This window comes from Centroberyx affinis, unplaced genomic scaffold (genome assembly GCF_046629955.1).
Source record: "Centroberyx affinis isolate AG114_WGS23_722 - 3 ecotype Tasmania unplaced genomic scaffold, CSIRO-AGI_Caff_v1 ptg000874l_1, whole genome shotgun sequence".
In the NCBI taxonomy this organism is placed as follows: domain Eukaryota; kingdom Metazoa; phylum Chordata; class Actinopteri; order Beryciformes; family Berycidae; genus Centroberyx; species Centroberyx affinis.
The window spans coordinates 353,530-377,769 of NW_027279466.1; the positions used below are offsets into that span (position 1 = coordinate 353,530).

The following is a 24,240-nucleotide window of genomic DNA, read 5'->3' on the forward strand; positions in this document are numbered from 1 at the left end:
TATTAAATTTGATAATAAAAGCCAATTTCACAATGAAATAGTTTCCCACAGTCTACATGGTTATTCCATTTTCCGAAGAAAAACATCTGCATTATGGTAAAATTACATGAACTGATCACATTAATATTTTTACTAGCAGTCTAAAATAATTAAAAACTATGAAATGACTGACCCTTCTATACTTAGAAATAAAATATTTTATTAGCATTACTTTAAAAATTGCTTTCTTTTAGATAATTCAACCAGTGCTTTTAATTGAAAACATTTTATTACAATTAAAATAAAAATAATTACAATTATTTTATAAAATTATATTTTACATATATAGTGATGGCATTGCATCCAAAAAATGTTTTGTTTAAATTTTCAATTGCATATAATTAGATTCATTGAGTATCCAGCCAGCTCTTACATACCATCACGTGTTTATCATTCATACACTTCATCAGCAGAACCATATCATTGCTGCCATGGAGAAGTCACAGGAGCAATTTTGTGTTTTTTTCTGTGCGGCTCATTAATGTGTTGAGTGCTTCCTGAAAAAACTTTGTAAATAATTTGTTTTGTTTTAATGTGAGCTCAGGCCCAACACTTCCACATCTCAGCCTCCTGACGGGAGCGCCGCTAGGAATCCTGGGACCCTGTCAAAAGTACATTTTAAAAAAAATATTATTATAATTTTAATTAAAACTGACACAATTAAAGTCTATAATCCCTGGCATGTTACAGGGCCCCTGCATTTCTGGGGCCCCCCTGAATCATTCATGGTGTATGGCACCCTTGCCTCCTGATACTGCACTAGTTAATCCTTTTTACTTGTAATCATTTATAGGCCTCAGAGTTGATAACCTGTAAACCACTAACCAGGCATGCAGAGTTCTAGAAATATATATAAAAATGTAATAAAAAATGAGATATCCACCAGTGAAACCTGCACTTGCAAAAACAATAGAGAGAAATTAAGACAAATCATTTTTTTTTAAAGGACAGTAGACAACTGAAGTGCTTGATTAACAAATTGATAGCAATTTTATAACATAATAATATAATAATATATTAAATGTTGAATTTCTGGAATTTGCTGTTTTTTTCCCCCACAAAATGAATCTCAAAATGAATTTCTTTGAAGGATTTCATTATTAGAATTTTGATTTTTTTTTTTAGATATGTGTTAAAAAAAAAATGTAAACCTGTAAAATACATAATATACAGTATATTGATGCAGACTTACTTGCTGGAATAATACCATTGGACGTTTTAGACACAGCGCAACAGTAGTGCTGTAATTACTGTACTGTTTGATTGAAAGTTTGCATGCACACACACACACACACACACACACACACACACTTCACAGCTCTCAAGAAAGAGAATAATAAAACACAAAAGGATGAGGTATGGTGGAAGTTTATTTAGCCTACCTTATCTTTTCTGTGGTATCTAATGATAAAGCTTTACTCATGACCGGGAATACAAAAAAAAAAAAAAAACACTTGTTAATGGACATGTTAGGTGCTCACAAAATTTCAGATAAATAGGAAATAAATAATCTCAATTCATACAGCTAATCATAACAGACGTTTCTGATGTTTGTCAGTATAAAACCAAACAACTGTCAAGAAGTAGCTAGAATGCTTTCTCTAACTGGGAAAAACACACTTGGACTGATTTTACTACAAATGCAAGTAACTACAACAGAGGCGTTTGTGTCTCTGCTGCCTGTTTTCTATTGTACTGCCACAGCAAAACCAAAAACATTACCCAGTGTGTTTTAGTATTGTCACACAGTCATCAGTAAAGCTGATGGATGAACAGTGATTTCTCCTAAATGTCGTTTTGGAATAGTGCACATGGACCGATGCAGCTGTCTGGCTGTCTGGGACTCCATCAAACATTAGGCTCAGTAATGATGATGATGATGATGATGATGTACAGTGGAAGGAAGACTAAGGGCTCCCACCAGTGTTGAATATAGGTACTGCATCGGCACCAACCAATAAATAGAAATCCGTCCCTTCAGCTGTGTTCAAAGCAGGAAACTCATTCACCGGCCACAGTGACAGGTGGAGTCCAAAATCAAACAGCCACTTTCAATTTATATGAACTGATATAGGTGTTTGAAGGCCATTACCAATATTTTTTTAGAATTAAGTCACTGATATTTATATTTTGTGCTGATATTCAGTATCTTTTGGACCATTTTCATGTAAAAAAAAAATACATGTAGCCTATTCAGTGTTTCCCTCACGATTTTATTCTCATCAGGGTGGAAAAGCCTCTGAAACAGCATTTAGACGCTAAAACTATCCACTGAAACCCAGACTAGTGAAATTCCTTTAGTGTTAGCAGCTCTTCAAAGCAAGTTGACCCCCCAACACCTATTCAATGGTAGAGGAAACTCCAGGATACACTACTGCCTTTAGAATGAAGAATTAATTTACACAAAACATAGCTGAGCAATTAAATGGATAAATGAAATTTGCATAGAAAATAAAATGTTAATGCAAATTTTTTTCAAGGAGGAACAGCCATGATATCAGAGGTGGACAACACTGACCGGCTGATATCAGATATTTTATAAAGGGCCAATATCGGCCTGATATATAAGCAAACCAATATATATTGGTCTAGCCTTACCTTCAGTATTCTAAAAGCCAAACTGGCCTTTAAAACAGAATAAAGCCTGGTTTGTTTCCTGAAGTTACCATCTTCACCATTTCACCAAACTGGTTCTGTTCATCATTCGTTCAGGCATTCATCGGTCAGCTGATGAATGCCTACTTTTGCATCAGATGGGAGTGAGGTATGACTGTTATCAATCCATAAATGCTTCTAGTCCGGGATAAACGTCTACACAGCTGATCCATTTGCCTCCAGCACAAGGACACAGTTCAGCAAAAATATATGATTTGACGCCTCAATCGTGTGACAAGTTAGTTCATTTAGCAATAAGTGTTATAGTGCAGACTCCGATACACTGAAAGAATCTGTGTTGCACCTTGTTGGAAAAGGATTTAATCCGCAGCTTGTGAGCGGTGTCAGCAGGATTCTATATTTCCATGGGAAATATCTACAACAGATCAGTACATTCAGGCACAGTCTTATGTGCACAGCTGAGGAGTCTAAGGGTGGGGAAACACTCGGGGGGAGGCGAGGTGAGTGTCGTTGGGTGTTTTCGCCCTGGTCTTTGGTCCCGCGGGGCCCCAAGAGGGTTGATCCATGGAGGGACTGGGTGCCGGACAGGAACGACCCGCTTTACACTGCAGAGAGAGAGAGAGAAAGAGAGACAGGAGAAGAAGCAGTAAGTTTCTGTACTGAGGCTGCTGAATCTCTCACACACTGTCCAACACTTCAAAAGATTTACCTGCCAAGAATAAATTTTACCAACCAAAATAATAATAATAATATTAATAATTTGATTTATATAGAACTTTCCCTAACAAAGGTACGTGCTGAACACCAAATGATTAAAAAAATGACATAAAATAAATAAAAGGAAATAGCATAAAAAGACACTAAACAATAAAAGCCAACAGAGAAGGATAATTAAGAAAAAGTAATTTCAATTGTTATTTAAAAACAGTGATAGCAGTAATAAATAAACATTTTTCATAGAAATGCATCATACCTGTTTTCAGTGTAATTTCATCTATTAGGTCAGGTACTGTGTGTTAATTTAAAACTTGCTCACTCACTTATACAATGGATCAACTTTGTATTTCATTATTAAGAATTAAAATTACAAGACAGCATTTTGAAGCTTATTGGCCAATATTTCATATTCATCTAAGAACAATAATGAACAAATCCATTTCAAATCAGTGCTTCTACCCAGGTCTGCCTATACTACATGCACTATGTTTGTAAAAACCTACCTTGTGTATCCATCCTTCCTTCCTGCATCGACCCCCCGGTGGTTTAACCGCAGTCGTCGTCGTCGTCTGCGTGCTCCACCACAGCAGGCTCCACCAGCCGGTTGTAGGAGAAAAACATCATCATCTGAAAGACAGCGCAGACTGTATTAGACCAACATTAAGACAAAATCTGATGGATAGAAAAAAAAATACATTCGATTCTCTTGGGGCATCCAAGCTCCATCTATTTTTTTTTCCATGTTTTTCCTCAATATAATGACCAATGAACAGGGGAAATTTTCTTTTTGCCAGGTTCCTTTTTCAATTATTATTATTATTGAGATAAACATGGGGAGAAAAATAGACAGAAAATTAGACGCAACTCAGAAGTTGGATCCCTCTAAGAGGTATCCCAAGTTATGTGTCATGGATCAAAAAATAAAAAAATACAAATAAAAACACATGCCTGAAGTTGGTCTGCCATAGTCAGCCCCTTTCAGTCCCATTCACTGGAAATCTCTTTCTTTACTCTAGCAGCACTAAACAGGTGCTTGGGTGAAGCACTGGTCTTCACCCCTGTTGCTAAGCGACTATTGAAAACTTGTTTGGAACGCAGCGCTCCTGCTAAATGTTGAAATATTTTGCACTTTTAGCGCTCGGTGCTCTGAGCCCTGAAATCACGCTCAGCTCTCAGAGCCGTCAGGACGTACCACAGCTCGCCCTCTGCATTCACAATACTGAGAAAGAAACCTGGACTGTGGAGAGAGGCTCCTGGTGGAACCAATTTGGAGACAAAAATGTAAGGTGGAGTTTCTTTCACCTCTGTTTGAAAGTGTGCATGCTGACACTCTCTCTCTCTCTCTCTCTCTCTCTCTCTCTCTCTCGCACACACACACAGACACAGACACACACACACAGACAAAGACACACACTAAGGGTTTGTTTTCTTTGGTCTGAACCATAGTGGAAAAGTTTACTTTGTTGAATTTTTGTATTTGATTTGTTTAGGTTCACAAAGCTCATTTATGGGCTGGTAAACAAAAGTCACATGACACACAAGTAGCTTGTTTATTGGACAGAGTTTTGGTAACCTGTCATCCTGCCAGGTTAGAGGTTTTGGTGGTGGTGGGGGGAGGGAAGTCAAAAATCTGATTCCAGTCCCTGTAACTTTAGTGGAGCTCTTGGTCGTAATTTTCCCTTTCTGGTGTTCAAACCAGGTAAGAACTCATGAAGGAAATATGAACATCAGTCCAGAGTACAGTTTGCCCTCGGTTCACTTTGTTATGCTAGGCTTTCCAAGCAAGAGGAACTGCTGACTATCAGCTGTTAACATCTGTCTCCTTATACCCATAAAGCCTTGCATTTTGGGGTCGTTTCCTGTAGCTGGTTCGGATTACGTTCTCATTCCTAACAAACTACACCACAGACTCACATTTTCAGGCGTCTCAGTGCCATTATTTTGTTCCACCTGAGTTTGAATGCCATTGTTCTCACCTGCCCAAACAAACTGAACTAAAGCAGTAAACGCTCCATAGCTGAAATAAACCATTGCACACATGCCTGGTGTGAACACGTCCTCACACAGTCAGAAACATACACACTCGTTCTCTCTGTCTATCTCTATTTCTTCCTCTCTCGTTTCCTCTCCCTTACCGTCAGCAGAGCCAGCAGCGCCATCATCACCCCCAGCATGATGTACATGTTCTCGGTGAGGCCGCCGGCCCACAGCGGGCCCAGGATGGTGGCCAGACCCCCCACCGAGCGACGCACCCCCTGACTGAAACCTGCACCGTCAGCAAGACACAGACACAGTTAGAGACACAAAACACCACTGAACCTGACAGGTACATGTTTACTTGTAAAACTAAGACACTGACAACCCGCCTACACATTTCTTGTAGAACACTCTGGATTAGAATATCAGCTAAATGCCTAAAAAAAAGATGTAATACAGAACAACAGGCAGCACAGGCTCATCCTGTCCACTGGATGGTGCTGTTTCTCACCTTGTGTTTTCTCAGCAGTGACTTTGGAGAAGAGGGAGACCTGGGCCACGGCTACGAATGGCAGCCCCAAGACCTGCAGGAAAACCCCGATGATGAACTCTGTCAGCTGCCATGGGAAGCCGCCTGCAGGACGCATAACACGCAAAAAGAATAGAAGACACAAAATCAGTCAGTTACTGTGTTGAACAGTGATTGACATTTTCATTTTCATTTTAAAGCATAACCCATTTTCAACCTGGACCCTATTTTCCCATCTTTTCCATCATACTGATTCATTCTGAACAAGTGATATCTTATCTTATCTTCTGTAAAAGAGTGTATCTTTAATGGTTGCCTCATCGTGTACCAGTAGGCGAAAATAAATATTCTAATCAATAAAACCATCACAGATATTTGAACAATCCCGCTCCTCCAATCAAATAAAACTGCCTTTCTCTCTCTAACTGATCTCCCATTGGTTTACACTTTTATATGGTCCCTCCCCGCATTGTGTCCCGCCCCAACATCCTGTTTCAACAGGAAAAAAACGTCAAATTAAGGAAGCAAGATGCTCTCAAAATGCAGTTTCATTGTGATTTTAAAGTTTAGATTCGTCTCAGTGGGAATGCTCTTCTCTACTGCAGTCCTGATTTATGATTTGAGCTGATAAGATGGGTGCATTTTTACACCATTTTTACCACTCAGATGCAGCTGTGCAATAGCAAAAAGCGAAGACCTTCTCAAGTGCAATGTGGTCTGACCTATTGGCTTTGCCAGGAAGATGAGGCACCAGACGCAGGAGATGTTGCAGATGATCAGACCGACGGCCAGAACCACCCGCTCAGCAAAACGCCGGCTCAGCCAGCGCACGAACAGGAAGCCGGCGATCACCTCCACGCCGCAGATGCAGTACATCACACTGTTCTCCAGCTCCCCGAAGTTAAAGTACTTCTGGGTCAGCGGGGTCACCATGGTCTGAGGAGGGAGGGGGGGGGAGAGGTTGGTACTCTGCAAAAAAACTTAGCAAGTCATTTAGTCTCATGTGTAGTCTTAAAATCATTCTTTCCTTAAAACGAGTGAAAGATTCTGCCAGTGGAGTGAGATAATTTCATGTGTTTCCAATGCAGTTTCACTTGTTTCACTTGTTTCAGGAATTTTCTAGAAACAAGTGTCAGTATCTTGAAACAAGGCAGAATAAGGCAGAGCAAGAAAATGACACTTGATTCAAGAAAATTTGATTTGTTGATTTGCATTGGAAACAGGTGGAATTATAGCACCCCTTAGTGGTTTTACTTGTTTTTACAACAACAAGATTTTAAGACTCAATACTAAATTAAATGACTTGTAACAATAGATATTTTTTTGCAGTTATACTGACAATTGAAAATTTGAATCAAGCTGTTGCTGCTTTTCCATGAAACCAAAAAGTGGCATTTTCAAGTGGCAAGTTAAAGGGAAAATTAACTGCAATTGAAAGAAAGTATCTCATTCAGTCACATGGTATATATGTGTGTGTGTGTGTGTGTGTGTGTGTGTGTGTGTGTGTGTGTGTGTGTGTGTGTGTGTGTGTGTCTGAGTGTGTGTGTGTGTGTGTGTGTGTGTGTTTCTTTACTGTACCTCCAGTGCTGTCTGATTGAAGAGTGTGATGAACTGAGCAGCCAGCAGCACAACCACCTCTTCTCTCAGGAACTCTACAGACACAAAGAGACAGACAGAGATCGACAGACAGGAAAGGCAGAAAGAAGAAAGAACACAAGACCAACAGTGAGTTTAGAGCAAAAGAGAAACGGGAGAGGAGAGAGAAAAGACAAGGTGAGCCTTGCACCTTAATATCTAGTCATTTTCTGTGTTCAACCTTATCTGCAGGTTTCAGGAAGCCACATTTAAGACCCTTTTCCCCCAGCACTACCTGGGACTTAATTCAGGACCAGTTTAAAAAGAAAAATAAAGAAACAATGGATTCAGCATAGCTAATGAAAGTTCTGAAACTATAAATGAGCAGTCTCAGAGAAAGGGCAGCAGGAAATTAATTGGTAAGGGACATGAAGTCCAGTTGTGTTTAGTGAACCAGATATGACGAACAAAGCATGTTTTGCATATTGTACAATTAACTCTATTCTTTATTAATCTAAGAGTGGACATGCAGCACAAAGAAAACCACCAGTTATTACATGGTAAAAAAAATAAAAAATACAACCTCTGATTGGGATGGGATGATATATCGAAATTCAATATATCGCAATACAAAAACGTGACAATACATCATGGGGCAGAAAAATTAATCATGGTATTAGCTCCATTTTACCTCTCCATCAAAATTATATTATTTACACTTTGTAATGACATTTTTAAATTGTTGTTTACATTCCGGCAAACCAATGCCATCGCTAGAAAGATTTGTGGCTCAGAAATAAACATATTTCTGCCGTCAGACGTTGTTGTCATTGAACTTAAATTTATTACATCGAATCATGAACCCCATATCGCGCATCGAAGATAAGAATACTGTCCCATCCCTACTAATAAGTGGATTTAACACATTTTAAGGCCTGAAATTAATTTACTTTACAACTTTTTAAAGGACCTACAGACACCCTGGTATTGACCAAACGACACCCCACCACCATCTACCTTGGCTCATGCTGAAATTCTTAAAGGAGCTGGAAGACTTGTCTGCCTCTGGCGGCGGGGGGGAGGGGGGCGGCGAGACGTGAGGCAGGTTGCCGTTGGAGACGGGCGTCACCACCGAGCCGTAGGACCCCAGCAGCTCCTGGGAGCCCATCAGCGGCTTGCCTTCTTCGTCGTCCCCGTGCTCGTCCTCCTCCACCAGCCCGCTCTCGCCCTCCACCTCCACCTCCCCCCCTCCGCTCGCCGAGCTCTCCCCCGCCTCCCTCCTCTCCACAGGTGCTATGTCCCAGTACATGAAGAGCACAACCAGCTGGAGGAGAATCCACAGCAGGCACATAAACAGCTGCAGGGGGGGAAGACAGACAGAGAGAGTGTGTGTTATGACTTGGCATAAAAATTTGTCCCAAACTTGCAGCTCCTCCAAGGTGTATAAATCAAAAAGAACCATAGGAATAGGAAAAATTCAGCTACTCCTGACAAAGCTTTAATATTAAAAAAAACAATGTATTTCAGCTGTAGTAGTCTACGTCAGGGTCACAGGATTGCATGGATAATCAACAATAAATATATTCAGTGAGATCCAAAATGGCCTCCTCAGGGCCCAAAAGACCAAACTGAAATTGTTTCCCAGTAGGAAATTTTAAATGAGGAAATAGTAAATCGTAGTACAGCCACTGTGCTCAGACTGTTCGGTGCGGTATCCAGTTATCAGATCATGTAAGTTGAAAGGATGGGGTCGCACATGATGGATAGTTACTTTGTTAAGCACTTATTTTATTTCAAAACAGAACGGCAGACACTGATGAAGGCCGGAGTTGTTGGCAATGGCTAAAATGCAAAAGGGATCATTGAGATAATACTGAAGACAAGCAACAAAGGGCCATTTCTATTTTCAGATGAAAACATTATATACACACACATCTTCAAAAGGACCAATTATCAAATTAGACAAATAGCCAAATTTAATTATCTGTTGCATTTTTTCAGATGCATGTATTTTTAAAATGTTGTCATGCTCTGAACGCTTTTGGCCCAAGGGTTGTGAAACATGTTCAATGTCAGTATTTCTCAGTCATGTGGCATGGAGACCCGAGAGTCTGCAGTTTTCCATTACAACCAGACACTCCAGCAGCTGATTTCACTGACAGGAAGGAACTAATCAGTGAAATCAGCTGCTGTAGGGTTTTAAACTCTTGGGCCCAGTAGCTTGTAACAACTGTGCAATACATTTTGGAAGAAAATTATAAAATTTATTCACTTCTTCACCAGTACGAAGCAGTCATTACAAACCAGGGTCATGGCCAATAGTCAATTTTTTCAATTCAAAACTGAAACTGTACTTTATGCAATAATGATGATCATTTTCAAAAAAGTATGGCACAAATGAAGCCAAGAATACGCCATAAGAAATTAAAGGAAAAGTTCTCCAATCAATGTAATGAGGATAAAAAAATGTTTTTACATTATATATTACAGTATTCAGGTCCTTACCCCGGGTGCAGTGTATTTATTGACCACAAAAGGACCCAGTTTGAAGTCACACAGCCTCAGGAAAATGTTGAATGCTGGACCTGTGTAACACAACGGCACCGGTTTTATATAAAGCCATGACCTATCATTCTGCATAACTCAGGTATTTCCCATATTAATCACAAAAGAAAGTCAACGTGCAATCATGTGTATGTTAAATATAAATATACACATTGCCACAAGCACACACACATTCAAACCTAACTGTAACAGATACTTAATCTGATGAAGGTGGCATTGTGTCTTTAACCACAACCCAAATAGAAAGTACTATCTTAGACGTACTGCATTCTGTAGCATCCAGTATGTGAAATGTATCAGTAGGACAGACGATGAGTCAATGTACAAACTCCAGTCAAACAATACAGAAGCCCAAAGGGAAATGCAACTCAAGCTTGTGTTGTGGTTGCTGTTTTCCTGCAGTGGTTAATTTCACCGTCACTCATGTTGCACTGCATTATGGATACTTTTTTCTGCTCGTTTTTTTCTGATGTCTACCCAGTCAAACCTGAAAACCCAGAATAACATGGTGCTATTTTAAGTGTGCTGATATTCAAGTACAAACCTGCCTTCTGGACACCTTTGAAATTTGTTATACTTAAAGTCTACTGATCAGCAGGTACTGCACAGCCTGAAAAACATTTCAGACAAGCCAAAAAGCGAGCGTTGAACAGATGGGATCAGGAAGTAGACTAGCACTCACCAATCAGCAGGCCAGCTTGTCGGCACGCCATGACAGCAGCAAATACGGTGGAGCGATCCTCTGGGGCGGTGCTCCTGGTCAGGAAGCCAAAGATGGAGGAGCCAGCGCCCGTGCCAATCCCTGCAGAAAATACACATTTCATCAGTAAATTACGCCACTGAAACATCAACGTTTTCTTAAGAATTCAGCATTTGAAAGCTAGAGCTCTTGGAGAGAGTGTGTGAGCCAGAGCGATACGTAATTCGATCATATTTCACCATGTACTGTACCTGAAAAGTATCTGAGAGAACAACTGTACAATGAAGCAAATTCCGGTCCCTGGACACCAGAAATACATTTGGACAAATAGAGCGAACCTTAGCCCCAAGTTGTGATTTAGAGTAATAAGACGGGTGTATTTTTACATAAAGCTCTTGCCTCATGCAGCTTTAAATGAGGTGATATGACAGCTGCACCGGATGGCACGACAGGTCTGTACTACAGGCCTGACAGCTGTCAAATGGATCTTCAGTCCAAGTGTCAGTTTATACAGACTCACCTGCCACTAGTCTGCTTGACAGTAACAGCCACTTGGAGTAGCCCATGAAGTACATGAAATTACCTAGAGAATAAAAACAGGCAGAAGAAAATGGAGTAGAGAGACAGACAGAGATAAAGACAGACAAAACAGAAGCAGAGCAGAACAGCAACAGGAATAGATTAGAAAGAGTTAAAAGAGATTAAAAAAGTTTTAAAAAAAATACCTGTCCACCAGAAATTCTATTTCAAAACCCTATATACGCATTTTGGAATAATAACATTATCTTAAATGTAATTATTCAATATATATAAAAATCCAGAGGATCCAGTCTGTAAAAGTAAGAGCATTTTATCATATCTTTGAATGTTCTGCTCTCATTGGTATCACTTGATTCGAAGGCTTGTTATCTCATTTTTGGAATAAAACTTAATTTCATACTGCAGATGTAACATACAGCTGGAAAGCTGCAACCATCTACCATCTAATGTATGTTTTGCACAGTCTCTGCAGCAATGTCATGAACACAAATTCTTGGAGAATAACGTGAATAGAATGATTGAATTCCGGTAGATATATGATCTGTGATTTAGTGGTAAATAAAAAAAAGAGGGTAACTCCTGCATTTGGTGATCATCAGAAGGCAAATAACCACAAATATAAACAAAAATCAGTCATACTTTAAGGAAAGCATGGATTTCTGTTCTTTTCTCCTTAAAAAGGCCGAATCCTCAAATTACATACATCAGTTTGATACTACTTACTATGAATTTCATTTCATAAAGATTTATGTCGGCCTAAAAAGTTGGATAAACTCTATTCCCCTAGATAAAAAGGTGGATGATCTGAGTTTAGATGGGTGTAACCTCCGCTCCCTCCCCAGACATGACTCACCAACTATCTCAAACATGTTGGCAAACAGGATGATCTTCTTGGTGGTCCGCGTTCTGTCGGACCAGTGGCCGAACAGCGGCCCGGACAGGAGGCCGCTCAGGCTGAACGCTGATAGGCCCAGACCCAGGAAGTAGGGCGCCGCCCCGAGGGTCTGCAGGTACCTCCATATTGTGGGCAATATCACCGCTGAGACGACAGACAGAAGAGAGGAGAAGGGACGTATTAGACTCTCACTCAATCCTTCTGAAGTTGCAGTTTTACATGTTTATAGTTCAGTGTCTGATCTGAAAAAAAGCTAAATGAACTAAAAAAAAAGAATGATCCTTTATCAGTGAAATGCATCAGGCAAAATGATTACAGCAATACAGCTGGTAATTTGGATGTCAAATTTCTGGTAATTTGGATGTCATACTTCCCACAGAACATGTCAACTTATCTGCCAGTGAACTAATAAACAGCCAATCAGGAATAACTGCTCAACAATTCCACCTGGAGGCAGTGTTATATTAATTAGAAAGCCGGATACAACAACTATCTCGGGCCTAAACTGAATTACACAACATGGTACTGAGAATTATGTTGTATATAATTTATCTAAAAAGCAAAGAGCCTTATGTGCCCAGCTGAGATCTGGTATTTTACCCCTTATGGTTGAAACTGGACGGTATGTCAGTCTGGAAGAAGAAAAGCAGATTTGTTCAATGTGCTGTTTGACTGATATAGAAAATGAGTTTCACTTTGTTTTCTATTGCCCTTTTTACTGGGAACTGCGCAATACTTTGTTTAAGATAAAAACAGATATTGATTTTGTAAATATGGATGATGCACAAAGATTGAGTTGGCTGTTCGCTTATGAAACATTTAGATTAGCTAGTTACCTGGAGAAAGCCTGGGAGATGAGAAAAAAAAGCTCTTTATCAAGATAAACTGTAAGTTGGTAGCAGTTCTTTTCAGTGTATTGTTCATTTGAAACCTATCATTTCAAATATGTTATTTGTTATTTTTTTTGCTCTTATATGCATCACCGGAAGATGTATGTTTTGTAAAATGGTGGTGTCCTGTAACCCCATGTGGGATGGGCCAGATGTTTGGCATGACACAGAAATAAAAATAAACTAACTAACTAACTACACAATGTCACAATATACATGATCACATGGTCTACATCTCTGCTTCTGCTGAACCAGCATTTCAGCCCAGCGGCACTGACTGACTCATCTGAGTCATCGGCCCTTTTTCCGGCTAAGCAGAGCCTTTGGAGGCCGGCCCAAAGCTGTGCTGTGCCGGCTGCACCGAGGCCTCGTCACCTAGGCTGCTGCATCCCCACGGCATCCCTGTCTTCCATTAGGTCAGCTATGTTTATTTCATCCCTGTGCCTCCCCTGTGGCCTACAGTGATGTTTATCAGAGGCAGAGTTCACAGTCAGCCAGTAGGAACCTGTGAAGATGAAACAGTTTCTGCATGCTGCTGGAACCTAGAGGTAGCAGATAAGTGTGCTGCCAGTCTTTCTATACGATTCAAAACACTGCCATTTTTGTGTTGCCACCGATATGAGGGACTAGCTTTCTACAAATACATACTCTTATGAAGAGTATAACCTCTATTGACACGTTACATCCCTTAAAAGGAAAAATCCACCCTTGGATACTCTGGTGTTCACTGCATTCCAGGAGTTATTTTGTGATGAAGTGCTGTAATTTACTTTCTCAGTGAACCCACTTTCCCTCAACCTGCCTCGTCTACTTCTACCTCCGTTAGTGATTTCCTAGAACTCCCAGAATGACTTTCAACAACCTCCACAGAGGGAGAGTGAACTTCTTCCATCAGTATTGTTCATATGGGCGTATAAATAGCTTGAAGCTGTGATCATTCAGTTGTGTGATCATTCAGTTGATACCTCTGCAGCACTCCCCTGTCTGTCTTACTGAAATATTGATACAGGAACTTGATGCAACCACCACATATATTTTAAAGGACAAAGATTTTATGGTTTTTATTCTTTTTATACCTTTTTAATAGTGGGGCAATCCTGCGGTGTTGCATTTTATTGTTCATAGCTCTTTTATTCCTTCTTTTTTATCACTTTTGATAGGCTACTAATTACACTTTTATTCATTTTATCCATTTCTATTTTTTGATATTAATAACGTAGTTAAAGAAAAAAGAGGGGGAAAAACAGGGAAAAAGAAAAGAAAAAAAAAATATGAAAGAATCCCATGGTGAGTATGGTGAACTTGAAAACCTCCTTTTCCCTCTCCTTCCCCCCCGACCCACTTCAGTTGGAAAACAGGGACTGAAGAGGACTGCCAGTCCAGTCCTGAGCTGTCCCTGCAGGAACCATTCTGTTCTGTCTGTCTGTCATTCAGTTGTGGTTTATACATGGAGGAGGAAGGAGCAGTAGTGTTAGCGAAACGCAACATGTCCTGACGTTGCATTGCATTCTGGTCCACTGAGGCGACTGTTGAAAAACTGGTCTCTCTGCCTCTTCTACGAGGCATTTCTCCCTAAATGATTGTTGAACGCTAGAAAGAAGTCCTTTCTCTTTGATTCTGATGGTCTGATGCCAAAAACTGATGTTTACCGTTAGCTGGAACATTTTCTGTTATCAAACTCCATTGTAGCTGCACTGGAAATATCTCTTATGTTTGGCCAGTTATTTGTGGGAATAAAAAACATACACCAAAAAACAACAAAATGGGCCCAGAAATGCAAGATACATCGCCAATAGCCGTGTTTTAACAGTGTTAAGTGTTTTGGGTGGATTTTTCCTTTAAAGCTACACAGGCCACTTCGCATATTTGCGTCTCCAAATGGCAGCAAGAGGGAACTGTGTGAAAAAGTTTGAATACCCAAATATCAGGTAATGTGATGTCAGTAAACTGCACACAGCACACTCAGGTTTATCAACCCGCCAGGTCTGTAATGCTTTATACCAAAGAATACCAAAAGGGACAGGAGAGTCTAGATCTAACATTGTTGAGTCCAGCTTTCTCTGGACGGAGGGCTGGAGGAGACACTTTGGATTTCACCCTTAATGTTCTGCTTTCAGCCAGATTTCAGCCAGTGTCCATACCTGACACCAGAATTTCATTCTGCCAAATATAAAGCAAATCTATGGGGTCTCAACTAGTGGGGACGCTCTTCTCTGTTGCAGCCCCATTTTGGGATATAGGCTGATAAGAAAGGTGTATTTTTACATAAAGATCTTGCCTAGTGCAGCTTTAAACCTACACGTTTAAGAGAAAAACTGGGTGAACAAACTGTGAAGTTGGACTTTGACTGCAGAGGAAGCTCTTTTTTTTGCCCTCAATGCCTCCAAGTTCATTATCATGTAGACAAAGGACAGCGCTGACCCAATACAATCCAAATTCAATTCCTGGGTCAGGAGACACACTTAAGAAATTAAAGCATGCTGTCATAAAATTCCTGGGAGGGAATCATTATTCTAAATGTCTTGTCAGTTGGGAAATGCCATAGTTTCGCCACACTGACACAGACATCTGTATGTGTATGTGTATGTGTGTGAGAGTGATTTGAGCTTACAACGACACTAGTGACTAACAGTTAAATGGCCCGTGGTTTCCAGGGCCCCAAATTGTCAAATATTAAACAGGCAAGTTAGCTGTTAAGACTAATATCTTTTGCCATTGAAAAGCAACAGCTGCACACTTCATGCCGGGCCTTAACGCTCTCGATGAAGTTGGTTCTAAACAACAGACCCAATGTCACAGCTCATCCTCTGTAAGAAGACTGTTTTGTCAGTTCCAGATTAAATGCTTATGTTGAGGAAGAAATGGAAAAGTACCAACACTAAGCAACATTTCTACATGCACACTTAATATGTAACTTAATATGTAACCTTGACACATATTTACACCTCAAGGATGCTGAATGTGCTTCACCATTATAAGATTAAACTCTAAAGTAACATCTTGCTTGTTTGTTTCTCACAGAACTGTGAGCCTGGAATGTGCAAATGCCCAAATCTCATAGAAAACACAAGTGGCCTTGACTAAATAATAACTTTGTGTCTTCTTTAGAAGGTTTTCACCTCTTATTATGCATCTCCTCAAAGTGCTAGAACTATAATTATCATTGATCGTTCAGTCTTGTTCGTACGACCTTATACTTTTTTACCAATAGCTTTATTATATTCCATCTGTATTAACATAATTATGAATATTCAACACTATAAAACTGTGTAATCATCCAGATTTTGAGTTCCTTGGCTCCCAACCTGCAGACTGAATAAACTGTCAAACTGACACTCTCTCCTGAGTTTTCTTCCACACTCACTTGCTTCCTCACCTCATCTCTCCACCCCCCAGCCTTAGAAACAAAACACACTGCAGTCACCAAGTGGGTGACATCTTTGGAGAACGCATAATTCTTATGTAAAGAACTTTTTCTGGCTGAAGTGTGCTGAAAAGCTATTTATCACAGACCTATCCAGTTCTTCCCAATGTTCAATCAACTTTTAGAATTTCAGGACTATAGATTGTTTGATACATTTCAGATTCAGACATCAGCGATTGAGTTTTCAGCGTCTAAAGTTACTGCAAACCCGGCTGGATTGAAGTCATGTGTCATGTGGCTTCTATTCTATTACAGTGAATCCTGTGGCCCACATTCATTTTGGTCTGAACTCAGTTTTAAGAGTTCAGTCAAACATTATGTTTTATGGCCTGGTTAAGTATTTTTCCATACATATTCATATACAGACTATGTAGAATAACTGGCACAAGTAGGAAAGTCAGAGAGAAGATGTAGAAATAGTCCAATCTACTTATTGAAACCATCAACAATTTCCAGTAGATTCATCTTCCATAGTCCCAAGAACTGCTAGTCACTCTTGCCAAGTTTAAAACTATTGCAGTAGGAACAAATAGTAAAGTATATGCCTCCCATATGGCATTTAGCATATAATTAAAACTCACAAGTCACAAATTATATATATATTTTCACTGGTGAAAATGTAATTACTAGTCATAATAATAAACAAAACATAATGACTTGCTACTCTCTCCCCTTTGTTGTTATGAAATAAGCTCTATTGTATAACATTACTAGCCATAACCAAACGAAAACAATAAGGTGTTTATTGCAAAATCAAAGATGTTTCATTACACATCATTGTCACTTATGATTAGGCTATTTGTTGTGTTCCATTCTGATACGGATTAATGTCAATTTATTCTGGTGTTGCAACACAAAAAGTCGAAAACTGGGAACACTGGGCCAGTAAAAACAGACTTGTATCTTACCATATTCCACTCCACTGAGAAGAAAGATGAGCCCAATGGTGAAGTATGTCAGCTTCTTTTTCCGTCGATAGTCCATCGTGTTTACTGAAACGTTATCTGTTTCGGACCGATCACCATCACCATACTAAACATTAAACTAAATTTTTACAGTCACTACCAAACACTCCAGTAGACTTAATCCAGCGGACAGCGCCTCCAATTAAACCCCAGCACCGGGGCATGTTACCGAGCCTGCTGCCTGCATCCAGTTTGGTTTTTTAAAAGCATCAAACAGGAAAGCTCATCCTAAATCTCTCCGGCTCGTCCATACCGAGCATTAAATCTGTGACGCGCAGTGAGTCCGGCTCGGCTCGGCTCGGCTCGGCTCGCCCAGCAGGTACAGCTTGAAGCTCCAGTGCCAAACTAAACACAACCTTCACCTTCTCACCGCTCCCATTTTCAAACATTGCACAAGCAACGATGAAACCGGGGACGGTGGTGTGTGTCACGGTAACGCTGCTGTCAGCACACACAGCACGGCTGCAGAGTACACAGCGACTAGTGCCGACAGACCCGGACACACGGCGCGCGTCCGTTACGCAATTTAATGCAGACTACATCACTTCCGGGTGTCAACACAGGACTTCCCATACCTACCTGTAACCTGATCTGTCTAACCTAACCTAACCCTATGGTCTAACCCAGTGAGTCTCAACCTTTTTCATATCAAGGACCCCTAATTTAGTCCACATTTTGATGAGATTTTGTCTCACGAACCCAAATCTGAGAATACTTTTATTGTTAGATATGATTTTGTCCAGAATTCCATGACTATCTGTACAGTAGGTAGAGAGATAACAGTGAAACTATGATCAAAACAGTCATTCTTCTACATTCTCTAGTTGTGTTAACTTCTTGTAAATGAAATAATGGTGAAGTTTAACAATTCATCAATTTGCTGGGGAACCCCTGGAAGGACCCCTGGTGGTCCCCGGACCCCACGTTTAGAACCACTGGTTTACAGAAGAGACTAGAGTCCCTAAACTAACTAACTAACTAATTAACTAACTAACTAACTATTTTTTAAACAAATCTACCTTATAAAACAGTATGTTTTTGTCTACACCTGTTCCACAGTTGTACACTGCCAGTTCTTCACTGGACCTCCATGACGGCACTAGCCATAGCTGTAAGGAGATTAGTGATGCCATGTCAATATACAGCATCACATGACATATTCTTTAATACTCACTTGACAAGAAAGTCACTATTTTCTCTAACTAATCAAAATGGCTTTAATTTCAGTGAGTTAAGAGTCAGACAGGTTGACCTTTATGAAAAAGACCTATTATACATCCTAATCAAGTGCACAAGGGTATCCATACAAATATCTCAGCAAAACTTCAAAATATGATGCAACTACAAGTCCAAAAATTATACCACAGAGTTACCAATACCATAGGATATATTAAAAAATAAATAAATAAGATCACTATATTTGAGAAACAAAGGCACATTACAAGTCCAGAATGATTTTTTGTTAGTGTTGGCCGATTTAGAGAAGCAGTTCCACTTGTTCTAAAATAAAGATTACTCCTGTGCCCTGGAGACTTGGCCTGCTATAAACACTGAAAATAGACTGTTAAAAGTCAACAAAGCCTTGAGACAGTTAATCATACTTATATTCTCGTGTAGAAAGAATACTATCTATATATCTATATAGGTGCTGATGATGTGATGTCAGACAAACTACCCTAATGAACTAAAATATCCTTATTAGGGTTGGACTGATATGTTGGTTTGCAGATATCAGGTGGGTATTGGGCTTTTATTAAATACCAGATATCAACCAGTCATGTCATCCATCACCAATATGATGGAGGTTCCTCACTAATACAGTCTGTAAAACCTGCAGTGAAATTTCATTTTCTTTGCATTTTTAAGTTTTTCATGCAATTGCTCAATAATGTTTTTTGTAAATAAATTCTTCTTTTAACTCAGCAATATATCTCTGAGTTTACCAAATCATTGAATATATGTGGTGGGTCACTCTGCCTTAAAGAGCTACTCATACTAAAAGAATGAGTTTAGGTTTCAGTGGAGAGTTTTAGTGTCCCATGATGGTCTAAATGCTGTTTCAGAGGCTTTTCCACCCTGACAAGAATACAATTCTGGGGAAAACATTGAATCCTTTGTGAATTTTTGTCATGAAACACACATAGATTTTTATAGATATTGAATATCAAATATTTGCAGCTTCAATACAAAAATATATTGATATCTGCCTTCAAAAACACATATCAGTTGAACCCTACTTCCTATAATATTGCCTTAAAGTGTGTCTGTGGAATTCAATAGTGAGTTTACAGTGAGGTTATTGTACTTTGTTACTGTTATTATTAATATTCCTATAGGAACTTGTGATAGGAACTGTGATATTTCTTATAGGATTGTTTTTTTTCTTAAGGGCATAGGCTTCTACATTCAACAGTACAAGTTCCACACTCGGTCTCATCCGGACCCACGTGGGTTAAAACCTAATGGTCTCGTCTTCCCATGCTCATACCAGGAGCCTGCATCAGCGGCAGTGTCACTCCCCGTCCTGTGACATCTATTACCGTCGAGTCGACACTGAGAAGCCTGTGTCACACACACAAGCTGCCTCTTTCAGCTCCACCTTTAATTCAATTTCAGTCTGGTGAGCGTCCACATTTTAGTTTGCTGCCATCCAAGCAAATATGGAACAATTGCCTCAAGCTGAGTAACCTATAAAACCCCATCTGGGAGCCGGGAGCAAAAATTGAATTCCCTGAAATACTTGCCAGAGCATTCAATCAACATTTGAAGGACTTCAAAGGTTTTGACTTTCAGCACTCAAAGGCTGCTCTATCTGGGGTCTGTCAGTGTCTTCAAAGGAGATAAAAAAAAAGGTTTAGATTAAAAAAAAAGTGGAGATGTATGGAGTCTCAAAAAATAAAAAAAAATAATGGCAAAGGAAAAGAAAAGGCCAAAAGCCCCAGAAGCTAATTTAATTTCAGGAAAAAGGCTGGTAACAAAAACAGATCTACAGGCTAGGGCTAGAATGTATTTTAAAGAAAAGGTTTTAACCATTTGTAGTTTGAACAAGTTTGAGGTGTGCTTCACTTGTTATTCCTGACACTTTAAAGTATACACAGACAAACCATTTAACACATCCAGTATCACAAATCAAGCATTCTGCATGTTTAGTTCAACGTTCAAAATGCATGTGTGACAGAGGGGTTCAAATAAAATAATAACCTAATTCAACACGTTTGAAATGGGCGAAAGAGCAGCTGAGTACTTTCAGATTAGGGCTGAACAATTAAACAAAACTTTATCGAAATCACAATATGGCCTATTGCAATTTTCAAATCACAGGAGGCGCAATATTTGTTAAAGGCGAAATGTGTGTCAAAATACCATTTTAAAATAAATATTGTGGTGCTGCAGAGATGTCGTGGCCTACACATCATATTCTACAGACTTAAGAAAACATCTTTGTTTGGTACAGATCCCCACAAAAATCACACCATAATCATTTTAATATGTTTTTCAATGAAAATGAGAATAATGATGCAAAAATTATCATTCCCTCTAATATCGCAAATCATATCGCAATTGCAATATCAGTCAAAATAATCGCAATTAGATATTTTTTCAAAATCGTTCAGCCCTATTTTAGATGTACGTGGCCGAAGAAAACCTAAAAGAATAAACAAGTCAGCATAAAATACAGGAAAAAGTCATTCAACTATGATCTCAGGTGACTGACCATCCCAGACTCATTTTGTATAAAAAACATCTTTATTTACAGTTTAGCAGCAGATGGAGGTTGCTGCAGTTCTTTAGCGTCACAGTCTTCAGTCAGCAGTCCGTCTCCTCGGAGGAACCATTTTGTAACAAAGAGTAAAAATATTCTACAGCATCCGTGTCCTCTCTGAGCTTCGTTTGGAGATGGCCATGTGCTCCATACTTGGGAGTATGGATGTTATCAGTTTGCAGTTCAGTGTGACTGCATGGCTGACTGTGGCAGTGGAAGAACCGGGGGGTGGGGGGGGTGGAGGCACAGTTGTGATTTAGAAGGCCAGTTTCTTCATGAGGAGGTAGACTCTGGAGTCCACCTCGAAGCCGTGCAGGTTGTTGGCGTCTCCTTGTAGCCTCATGAGGAGGCCGCCGTACGACACGTAGGCAGAGCTGAAACAAGCAGAACATTCAGGGTGAGACCAGAAAACAGACCGCTCTGGATTAAAGATAAGAATGAGACTCTACAACAGAGAGGAGAGTAACCCTTTTCTTTTCTTAATTTTTATTTATTAATTTACTTTTCACCTATGTATAAATTCTTCTTTTTTGATTTGTACATTTTATATAGTTATTTGGCTACAGTAATGTTTTGTCAATTATGCTTTTCAATATTGCTTGATGTTTGTCTAATTGTCTTACTATTGTTGAAAATCAATAAATACATTGTTCAAAAAAAAAAGAAAAAAAGAATGAGACTCTACAAAGTAAAAAAAAACAAAAAAAAAAAAACAATTATTAACAATGACAAAAAAAAACCTCATGAGCTTATAGCTTGCATACACATTCTCTCTTTCATTGTGTCAAACACACACTCACACTCACTCAGGATAAGACCAAAAATACAGATAAAGACTTATTTGAATAAATTACAAGACTGCAAAAGATATATGTTATACAAGCTGATGCACAAAGTCACTCACAGGCGTGTGGCTGCTTCTGTTGAAGTCTCGTCACCCTCAATCTTGTAAACCTTCCCATACATCACATAGTCAAACTGGTCCGCTCTGAAACATTGGGCAAAGTGAAATGAGATAATCCAAATTTAAACCAACAATAAAAACCTGCATAGCTCAACGGGCAGCACTGCTTAGAATGTACGCACTTATGGTACTGTAAGGTGCTTTGGATAAAAGTGTCCACCAAATGGTATATTATTTTATGTTATTTTATGTCAAAAAAAAGTTTAAAAAAAAACAAAAACAAAAATCCAGTAGACTGTAGAATACGAAAGAATCAATAGAAATAGAATTAAGAATTTCTCTTCATTTTAAATCCAGTGGATTTTGCTTTTATAGTTTTTTTTTTGGACATCTTACTAACTGGATGACTGAAATGTTATGTTATGTTATTATGTTTCATTTTTTAAGGTCAAACATCATACCGAGACGGCCGGTCGTCCTGAGGATTGTACTCTCCATCATCAGGTGTTCCGTCTTCATATAACGTGCTGGCAATGACCAGCCTGAACTTGTCACCTAGATAAGAGAGACACATAACAACATATTGGGTTCACAACATTCTGTGCTGAGACATCTTGTCTTAGTCAAATTAGTTGTTCTGGCAACTCTGAATGCAAGTTAAAATGAGATAAATCGTCTAGTGATCCTATATGACTATATAGTGACTATTATTGACCAAATGATTTGTCAATTAAGTGTTGCCCCATCTGTAAATCAAACAATTAAATATACGCAAAGACAAAAATGGAGCTTTCTTACCAAGATCAACAGGATAGATCTGAATGTTCACATCCAAGATGAGGTCCATCTTGAAGGACTCACTTTCACAGTGTAGACGAGACACTGCAGCAAATAATCAACCAAGAGAAAAGTTTGGTTAAGATTTAAAGCAGTTTTAAAGCAGAAGCAAAGTGATGAAAAAACAATAAAACTGTTAAAAATATTTTTTTTAAAGAAATTTCACCCACCTCTGTCAAACTTCTTGCCATCTGGATCGATGTCTTTCACGTCAAAGATATCCTCAAACAGAATCCCAGCCATGTTTCTCCTGGTCTGTGGTCTTTCTGAGAGGAACACAGGGAAAACAATATCAGTTCTGCAGTCTTTGTACAAAAGTTTAAATAAAGGCAACTGGCCTTGATGGGTAGCTGTTGACAGGTACTGAGTGGGTTTATCCAGTGTTGAAGATGCCACTTTTAAAGTCTAGTTTTACAAGCTAGTAGTTACTTCATATTGGAAGAAGTTTAACTTCAGCAAAGATAACCTCAAGAGAAATAGTTTTTGGTTGACTGAAAACCGTAACACTTCTAAAACACCACTGATTAGGAAGTTAACAAAAATTGTACTTTGTTTCTAATGGCCAGCTGTTACAGATTTCCAGAAACTACAGTATGAACATAAACACAAACCAAATGACCCTGGATCATCACAGGAAGAGATACAAATTTTACTTTGTTTACTATGTAATGTTTTCCTAAACTTTCAACTATTTACCAACTAGGCCACAACAATGGCACGAACATTCAGCTGAACCTGTCAACTTGGATGTCTTATTACTTTTCTATTACATCTTTTTTTATTATTATTATTACAATTTGAATTACCACCAAGTTACTGCAAAATGTAGTTAGACTTGAACTTTAATTACATTAACTAAAAATACTCCACAACTCGGCATCCATCATGCCAACTCGGCAGGTTGTAAATTCCAACATGAAGATTAGCAGCAGTTTAACTAGTTGTAGTAATATTCATTAGTTTAAAAAAAATAATTACTTAACACCAATTCCACACTGCCTGGCAGTTTTGAGGCGGTACTGTGGGTTAATTACGTTAGCTAACATTACAGTGTCTCTTGGCTCTGGTTAGCTGTTAGCATTAGCTTGTTTTGCTCGTAAAAATCCCCAAACTTACCTAAAACGAGATGAAATTCTTTGTGCCCACTCCGACCTCGCAGCAGTTACTCTCGGTTACAAAGTGCGTTATAGTATGTGTTAAATAACTTATTTGAGTAAAATTTCATTCATTACTATGTCAAATCAACTGTACCGCGCAGAGACAATGTGCTCAACCTTTGACACGCGAACTGCGCAATCTCTTCC

The 24,240-nt window shown here is 39.1% G+C and overlaps 2 protein-coding genes across 2 annotated transcripts; both read right to left on the reverse strand.

The window, feature by feature from the left end:
• Nucleotides 1-1,421: 1,421 nt before the first annotated feature.
• mfsd8l1 (major facilitator superfamily domain containing 8-like 1) lies at nucleotides 1,422-17,813 on the reverse strand. The gene is made up of 12 exons (XM_071521218.1): nucleotides 17,376-17,813; nucleotides 12,112-12,297; nucleotides 11,239-11,301; nucleotides 10,701-10,820; nucleotides 9,959-10,038; nucleotides 8,471-8,810; nucleotides 7,457-7,530; nucleotides 6,601-6,814; nucleotides 5,861-5,983; nucleotides 5,508-5,638; nucleotides 3,876-3,999; nucleotides 1,422-3,260 (listed from the first exon to the last, which is right to left on the reverse strand). Exons 1-11 carry the CDS (start codon nucleotides 17,449-17,451, stop codon nucleotides 3,919-3,921), a joined length of 1,488 nt encoding a protein of 495 aa, XP_071377319.1. The 5' UTR covers nucleotides 17,452-17,813; the 3' UTR covers nucleotides 1,422-3,260; nucleotides 3,876-3,918.
• A 3,498-nt stretch (nucleotides 17,814-21,311) lies between these two features.
• polr2h (RNA polymerase II, I and III subunit H) lies at nucleotides 21,312-24,240 on the reverse strand. The gene is made up of 6 exons (XM_071521220.1): nucleotides 24,053-24,240; nucleotides 23,107-23,202; nucleotides 22,898-22,981; nucleotides 22,561-22,654; nucleotides 22,100-22,183; nucleotides 21,312-21,569 (listed from the first exon to the last, which is right to left on the reverse strand). The coding sequence occupies exons 2-6, from the start codon at nucleotides 23,177-23,179 to the stop codon at nucleotides 21,452-21,454; spliced, it is 453 nt and encodes a 150-aa protein (XP_071377321.1). The 5' UTR covers nucleotides 23,180-23,202; nucleotides 24,053-24,240; the 3' UTR covers nucleotides 21,312-21,451.

Coding starts and splice junctions, on each gene's coding strand:
- mfsd8l1 (XM_071521218.1), bottom strand. CDS start 17,451: ATGGACTATCGACGGAAAAAGAAGCTGACATACTTCACCATTGGGCTC. Junction 10,039..10,700: donor ACAAGCTGGCCTGCTGATTG/GTGAGTGCTAGT, acceptor TGTGTTACACAG/GTCCAGCATTCAACATTTTC. Junction 5,639..5,860: donor CACTGCTGAGAAAACACAAG/GTGAGAAACAGC, acceptor CTGACGGTGCAG/GTTTCAGTCAGGGGGTGCGT.
- polr2h (XM_071521220.1), bottom strand. CDS start 23,179: ATGGCTGGGATTCTGTTTGAGGATATCTTTGACGTGAAAGACATCGAT. Junction 22,655..22,897: donor GATCTATCCTGTTGATCTTG/GTAAGAAAGCTC, acceptor TCTCTTATCTAG/GTGACAAGTTCAGGCTGGTC. Junction 21,570..22,099: donor ACAGAAGCAGCCACACGCCT/GTGAGTGACTTT, acceptor TGCTTGTTTCAG/CTCTGCCTACGTGTCGTACG.